Raw genomic sequence first — 8518 nt, forward strand, 5'->3', positions numbered from 1 at the left:
TACGATTTTTACCCTCCACGCTGCCCTCCAATACTAAATTGGTGATCCCTTGATGCTTCAGAACATGTCCTACCAACCGATCCCTTCTTCTGGTCAAGTTGTGCCACAAACGTCTCTTCTCCCCAATCCTATTCAATACTTCCTCATTAGCTATGTGATCTACCCATCTAATCTTCAGCATTCTTCTGTAGCACCACATTTCGAAAGCTTCTATTCTCTTCTTGTCCAAACTATTTACCGTCCATGTTTCACTTCCATACATGGCTACACTCCATACAAATACTTTCAGAAATGACTTCCTGACACTTAAATCTATACTCGATGTTAACAAATTTCTCTTCTTCAGAAACGCTTTCTTTGCCATTGTCAGTCTACATTTTATATCCTCTCTACTTCGACCATCATCAGTTATTTTGCTCCCCAAATAGCAAAACTCCTTTACTACTTTAAGTGTCTCATTTCCTAATCTAATTCCCTCAGCATCACCCGACTTCATTCGACTACATTCCATTATCCTCGTTTTGCTTTTGCTGTGTTCATCTTATACCCTCCTTTCATGACACTGTCCATTCCGTTCAACTGCTCCTCCAAGTAGATGCTGAATTGAAAAGACCAACCTGGTTTAATAACGAAATCTGGAAAATGTTGAGGTATCAGAGACGGTTGCACTCTCGGATCAAAAAGGTACACGCAGACGATGACAAACAAAGGTTAGTAGAAATTGGTGTGTCTGTAAAAAGATCGAGGTGCGAAGCATACAAAAATTTCCACTGTCATACTTTAGCCAAAAAAACCGAGAAAAGCGAGTCGAAGGCTTCTATCCAGTCACTCGTTGACCAGTCTGGTGTGGCAATAGACGGCAGCAAAAAGAAAGCTGAAGTTTTAAATTTCGCGTTTAAGATATCATTCTAACAGGAGGATCGTACAAACATACCGTCCTTTTTAGTAAAATAATTTTGGGTAGTGGACCGGGTTATTATAATACCCAAAATTATTGTACTCAAAATGACACCTGCCGTGGAAGCTTACGAACTTACATACTCTCGTCCGCAGCTCGTGGTCGTGCGGTAGCGTTCCCGCGCCCGGGTTCCCGGGTTCGATTCCCGGCGGGGTCAGGGATTTTCTCTGCCTCGTGATGACTGGGTGTTGTGTGCTGTCCTTAGGTTAGTTAGGTTTAAGTAGTTCTAAATTCTAGGGGACTGATAACCATAGATGTTAAGTCCCATAGTGCTCAGAGCCATTTTTGAACTTATATACTCATAAAAGATACCGTCGTTTCAGCGTCACACAGACTCCCGTTTGGAGGACATATTAATAGGCATCCGTGGTCTAGAGAAGCAACTGAAGGAAACTGAAAACAAGTAAGTCGCCAAATCCGGATGGAATCCCAATACCGTATTACAGAGAATGACCTACTGCATTGGCCCCTTACTTAGTTTGCATTTATTGCGAACCTCTCGCTCAGTGCAACGTTCCAAGAGGTTCGAGAAAAGCGTAGGTGACTCATGTACATAAGAGGAGTAGGAGGAACGGATCCGCAAAATTACAGACCAGTATCCTTAACATCGGTTTGCTGCAGGGTTCTTGAATATATTCTCAGTTAGAATATACCAAATTTCCTTGAGACGGAAAGGCTTCCGTCCACAAGTCAGCACGGATTTAGGAAGCATCACTCGTGTGAAACTAAGCTTTTCCTTCTCTCACATGATATATTGTGAACTATGGATGAAGGACAACAGGCAGATTCTATATTCCTAGACTTCCGGAAAGCGTTTGGCACGGTGCTCCATGCAAACTGTTGAAGAAGGTACGAGCACTTTCCCAGGTATGTGAATGGCTTGATGATTTCTACGTAATGGAACCTAGTACGTTGTCCTCTACGGCGAGTGTTCACAAGAGAAGAAGGTACCACCAGGAGTGCTCCAGGGACGTGTGATAGGGCCGCTATTATTTTCTATATACATAAATGATCTGACGACAGGGTGAGCAGCTATCTGCGGCTGTTTGCTGATGACACTTAGATGTTGGAAGGTGTCGAAGATGAGTGACTGTAGGAGGATGCACGTTGACGTAGACAAAATTTCTTGTTGGTGTGACGAATGGCAGCTTGCTTTAAATGTAGAAAAATTTAAGGTAATGTAGATGAGAGGGAGAAACACTCTCAGTAATATTCGAATACAGCATTAGTAGTGCTCTGCTAGACGCAATCACGTCGATTAATTATTTAGGCGTAACGTTGCAATGGAGCTAGCACGTGAGGACGATAATAGGGGAGACGAATTGTCGACTTCGGTTTACTGTGAGACTTTTAGGAAATTGTAGCTCATCTACAAAGGAGAGCGCGAATACAAAACTACTACGACCCATTCTTGAGTACTGTTAGAGTGTTTGGGATCCCCACCAGGTAGGACTGAAGGAAAACATCGAAGCAATTCAGAGGCTGGATGCTGGCTAGATTTGGTACCAGTAGGTCCGATCAAGACGCGAGTATTATGGAATGCTTTGTGAACTTAAACGGGAATCCCCAGCGGGCAGACTACGTTCACTATTGATAGAATTTAGAGAGCCGGCATTTGCTGCTGACTGCAGGACTATTCACTGCCGCCAACGTACATTTCGCGTAAGGACCGCGAAGACAGGATAAGAGAAATTGGAATTCGTATGGACTGGTATAGATCGTCGCTTTTCCCTCGCTCCATTCGCGAGTGGAACAGGAAAGCCAATGATTAGTAGTGGTGCAAAGTACCTCCCTCCATGCACCGTACGGTGGCTTGCGGAGTATGTATGTAGATGTAGAAGGAAAGGAAGATTACGGTTCACTATACGCTGACAACGTAAAGAGGGAGCAGAAACTTGGGCTGGACAATAATAGCAAAGAAAATTGCAATGGCTTTCTCAGTGGAACTATTCAGCCATTCGAATCAGCCGAGTTAGGGAAGGCATGGAGAAGCTAAAACTGGGTTGCAGGACAGGGCTGGGAACCATTTTGTTTCCAAATGTGAGTTGAATATCACACCGCTTCACCGCCTCACCAGGTCTTTTCATTGTCATCCATTTGTTAGTTTAATTGTCAGCTTTTGTGAGTAAACTACTAATGGAAGCCGGCTGTAGCAATCGTTTCATTTGTCTTAGATGATAGCTACTCCTGACTTATTGAAGGACGGGATTTTAGATTTTAGCTTCCTGACGAGGGAGGAGAGTTTTTGAACACAAGTTCGGACCGTCACAGGATGGGGCAGAATAATGGTATTCATTTTCAAACGGACCATCGTGACATCAGCCTTAAGTTATTTAGACCGCGCGACGTGGCTCAGCGGTTGTCACGCTCGACTTGTATTCGGCGAATAGGGCTGTTCAAATCCTCGATCGGCCATCAGAAGTTATGTTTATCAAAGCTTCCTCAAATCCCTTCAGGAATATGGCTGGCTGGCTCTTTTGAAAAGGATAAGACCAATTTGCTTTCGCCAATCCGAGGGTGTGCTCGACTCTGATGATTTCGTCGTCGACATGACATTAGACGCTAATCTTATTTTCTGCTTTGTAAGCGTTTTACGAAAACATTGCAAGACTTAAATATGAATCACGGATCTGGAATATCATCTCTAATCTTCACAATATGAGTCTTGTGTCAAGCACCGAGGTACCGCACTCGCTGACTTCTTCCAAAATTTCTGTTGAAGAAAGTGTATCTGTACATGTATGTTAAAAGTATATTCCTAACTGAGGATAAAATGTGAAGCATAGCAAACTGCACGTGCTCTTCGTTTAGTGGGAAGCTACTGTAGCGTGCCGCTATTACGCTGGAGTATGTCGGGATTGTTTACAAACATTAAACGGGGTGCCCCACAACTGTTTTAAAGGCGCATGTGTCGGAGCAATAAACCTACTTACTGAGAGGTTTCGAGAAACTTCCTCATAGTCCGGAAGGAACAAACTTACGGGGCGTTATTAGATGAGAACACGCGTCATCTAGGAAGAAGCCAAATAAATTAAAATTTATTATTTAATTAAAATGATTTACCCTTAATATTTCTCATTTTGTATCATGGGGACCTATAAAATGGTTATATCGGAGAAAGAAATTGTGTATTGCAGTATCGGTCACAGAAATACTTTCGCTGTTATTAATATAACCTGCTTCAGAATGGTCTGTCGGCTTGGGCGAGTGGGCGCAGATATTTCGGGTGCTATAAAGATCTCAAGGTTTTGAAATTTTGTAGAAATAAATACGCACGACTCGTGTCCATTCATTGCAAGCTGGCAAGCTTTTCCTTCCATTATGTTGTCGCTGACCGCTCTCTTTCTGTTTCATTGACAAAATTTCTTTCCACAGTTCTTAATTTTCTGAGTTTGAACATAAGTATCAGTTAATGTTAACATAAATCGATGCCGATGAATCATTAACTATAACCATCTTTCGTTTAAAACCTCGTTTACCATTAACGTATACTGCTGCTACCTTATTAATTCATGTTAGCCGCCGGCCGGGGTGGCCGTGCGGTTAAAGGCGCTTCAGTCTGGAACCGCGTGACCGCTACGGTCGCAGGTTCGAATCCTGCCTCGGGCATGGATGTGTGTGATGTCCTTAGGTTAGGTAGGTTTAAGTAGTTCTAAGTTCTAGGGGACTGATGACCACAGCAGTTAAGTCCCATAGTGCTCAGAGCCAATTCATGTTAGCCTGAAACTGAACATAAAATTTTCATCAAATTCAATAGCGTGTCTGTGAGGATACAGTAACCGATGAGGGCTGTCAAGAATAAAACGAATATTATACTAGTTTGCGTATGAAGTCATTCTGGCTAAGTTTAGAGAAGCCAACCAAATATAAACCATTATTTGAATTATGGTGCTTCCGAATACCAACAAAAAGTCATCTCATTTGTCTTATCTTTACCCTCCAGTCAACTGACTCAGTGCGAACGGCAACAGTTTTCAAGAAATTCTCTCAGTACTCATACGTCGCATACATCAGCATTTATTACTCTCTATTCATGCTAATTCTATTCATGCTAATTCCCTATTCATGCTCATTCTAGTAACCTATCTTCGTAATATCGAGTACTGCTTTGTAAAATCTTGTTTAAGAACTATCTAACAAGAGCGGCAGATAATATTTTGTAGGTTTTAGTAGCTGCAAGACTGTAGATTCCAAAACTGGCAGTCGGAATTATTTTCAGAGGGAGATTTTGTAGTAGTACATCCCATACATGAACAGGAATTACAGAACTAAATTTTTGTTGAGAGTACACATGTGTTGCCAACAAGTAGAAAAATCTTTATTTTCGTTTTATGTGCTACAGAGCATGCTATAACATGTCTAGATGTACACTGCTGAACGCGCAGTGGTACACCGCCAGGAGACGCAGGCGTGGTAACGTCAGTGTATTCTCGTACACACGGTTCTATGTAGGCCGGCGACGTATGTTACTTCTCCAGAGGTATTAAATATGCGGATGCCTACGAAATAATCGCAACTTTTCTGTGGAACTCTGTAGCACCATAAGAATGCAGTAGCTAGCACTGACTTATGTTGCGACAGTGAAAATGCATTTCTGTCTAATACTAACGCTGTGGTTATAACTTTAAATCATCGACGTTTGTCCTTTTCAGATGGGACTTTTGCTCTCCAATGAAATGAAACTTGAAGCTAGATGGAAAGACAAGAGATATTACAAAACCGCAAGGGAAAAAATGAGCGGCATACTAAGAAGAGAAACAATTGCCTCGAGAATTTATTCCTGCCATCCTTATTGTTGGTACGATTGTGTTGTAACAGGCTATCGGCCTACTTTTCAGAGTTTGGTAGCCGTTCGGCTGTTTTGATTTGTTACGTCACTGCCGGAGGCTATGTCTTACCTACACCACAGTGAAGTCATTCCAACAATGAAGCCACTCTCAGAATAAATTCATATTCCCCAACGTGAGGGCTCGTGCAGTTTATGTACGGCATTACTACTATGTGTGAAAATAGAACCGCTTGCTAACAAAGTAATTAATATCTCAAACTGTCCTCTGCTATATACAGTTCTTTATTAGCCTATTAAGACTTTCTACACTGAATAGAACTTGTTTCTTCATTTAATACGTAAAATTTTACGTACAGAACAAGTAATTTCTGGACTCACTGATGCCTGTGTCTTTATTTTGAAATGCAGGGTAAATTGTCGGTAACGTGACAACGCTTGACGCCGCAGGTAATATCTGAATACAGTAAAGAAGTTTTAAATCTGAGTCTCTACATTTTCGATGGAACTATGTGATGGTTTAACGTGTAGCGTTTGTCTATTTAACTGCGGAGAAATTTCTGTAGCATCTTACTTTATTCTGCAGTCAGGTAAATTTTAAGAGTATTATACACTGAATTCGTTAGAATAAACTACTCTTAGTTTTGGTGTTTAATGTCCTGTAGCACGAGATACGCAGTAAGAAAATTTAACAAGTTTTTCCCGATTGTGCACAAAGAAATCTGGTACTAACAGAGCTTAATTTTCATTCATTTATAATACAAAAATGTTGCAAATCTGCTGAAACAAATTTATTACGCCTCAGACATAAAGAAAAAAATGTATGATTCCACAATACAAGGATCATATATCATTCATGATCGTGCAATGAGAAATGTTCAAAATATTCCTGTTTCCGTCTTTTACTGCCGTGTTAATGGTATTTTCTGAGCGAAGATTCGGCAGAACCGATTCTTTTTGTTAAGAATTATAGAAAACTTTTAAAAAAGAGGTCGGTTTCTCCCTGTGATGATCTGCGTTTTAAGCGCCATAAGGTTGCTTCGAGTACATATTTTAACGAAATATGCTAAATAACCGAATACTGATATACTTTTTCACGAAATCATGGAACGAAGCAAAATCTGGGATACTTTTCAAAGATTCCTGTAACCAACAGAGAAGTACTCACTCTCTTCAAGAAAATGTTCCCTATCTTAGTAATCGTCATGATCTTTTACGTAGAGCTGCTTAAACCTATTCATTCAAAAAAAAAAAAAAAATTATCTAGGTCTCAGCAACCTGTCATATTTATTGTTGCGTTAGTTTACTCTGAGTGCTATCTGTAACTTGAAATTATTGAAATTAGAAGGAAGACTAGGAAAATATCTCTTCCTTATCTTGTCAATAGCTGTGATCTTTTACGTAGAGTTATGTACTTCATTTCTTTAAATACACTATTATTGAATCATCAGCTACCTACCAGATTTAGTGATACTCTACTTTACTCCTAGTGGTATCTGTTACTCGAAATTAAAAGATATTTATATTGCTTATGGTCACAGCAGAGAAAGACAACCAGTGCAGTGTTCGTTAGTACTTTTGTTTATCTGAAAAACCGTGTCTGTGTTTGTAAGATTGTTCTCTCTCAAAGTGTGTAAACTGGTGTCACGCCAACACGATGAATAACAGGATGTATGTAATTAACGGAAGGGACGGCAGGAAACTTGTGTCGGTGCTTTAACGGGGTCGACGCCAAAAGCATCTGGTCCCGGCGAGACTACGGAAGTGAGGAGCCGGTGGCTGGAGCGCGCCGGCGCCCGCGTACCTTTCTCGACCTCGGCGTTGATGCTGATGGTGCGGAGGCGCAGCTCTTCGTTCTCGAAGATCATGCCGCGCGACGAGCGCCGGTCCAGCCGGCGGTTGGGCTTGACGTTGATGTCCTTGCGGCGCGCCCGCAGCATCGTGGTGGAGGTGCCGGTCGCCATGGCTCGCACCTGGCTCATTCACTGGCGCGCGCCGCCTCACAAATGCGGAAAAATAAACAAGCGGGCGGCCATTTATTCGGTGCGCGGTGCGCGCGCGCAGCCACGCGGCTATTCATAGCGCGACGCGAGACTGCAGCGCAGCGCCGCGCGGCCCGCCCCAGCTCGACGCGAACGCCGCCGCTGCCGAGGCGCGTGGATCGGCGCGCGTTTATTTTGGGGTATTTCAGTAAAGTTGTTGCCTCAGACCCGGCCTCGCTTATGTACACACGCCTATAGCTTTCCTTCGCACTGTCTCTGAAGTCGCCAGCGCGGAAAGACGCACTTTTCCTCCATAAACTATCGATCCTCCGAGAAGAACGAGCCCTACATACACGCACCTCAACTGGAATGGGAGACGCAATGAGAACGTTGCTCCAGTGCTCCCAGAAATGAGCGAACACGTGTCTACAACATCTATATCTACATCTACATTTATACTCCGCAAGCCACCCAACGGTGTGTGGCGGAGGGCACTTCACGTGCCACTGTCATTAGGCCGGTATTACACTATCAAATTTCTTTGTCAAAGATTTGATCAAAGATGTGATCAAATATTCCGTCAAATATATTTGACAAAGATCTTTGACGTAGCGCTAGAAGGGGTATTACACAGTCATCATATTTTTCGTCTAAGTTCAGGATGGCTGACAACAACAACTTGTTATTAGCCGCAGCAGTTGCATGTACCACAATTGCACTGTGTGCATATGCTGAAGAGAAGCGGGGAAAAAAAAAAAAGGAAACATAGCTGGGTGAAGCCGTAGGTTTTAC

The 8518-nt window shown here is 42.5% G+C and overlaps 1 protein-coding gene across 1 annotated transcript in view; it reads right to left on the minus strand.

Annotated features, from left to right (window-relative positions):
* Positions 1–7738, minus strand: part of LOC126471531 (retrotransposon-like protein 1) — a 304834-nt gene extending 297096 nt beyond the window's left edge. Inside the window, exon 1 of the mRNA XM_050099759.1 lies at positions 7549–7738. Within this exon, the coding sequence (XP_049955716.1) occupies positions 7549–7726 (178 nt within the window). The 5' untranslated portion in view covers positions 7727–7738. The remainder of the gene's footprint in view (positions 1–7548) is intronic.
* Between the last annotated feature and the right edge of the window lie 780 nt (positions 7739–8518).

This window comes from Schistocerca serialis, chromosome 3 (genome assembly GCF_023864345.2).
Source record: "Schistocerca serialis cubense isolate TAMUIC-IGC-003099 chromosome 3, iqSchSeri2.2, whole genome shotgun sequence".
NCBI classification, from domain to species: Eukaryota; Metazoa; Arthropoda; class Insecta; order Orthoptera; family Acrididae; genus Schistocerca; species Schistocerca serialis.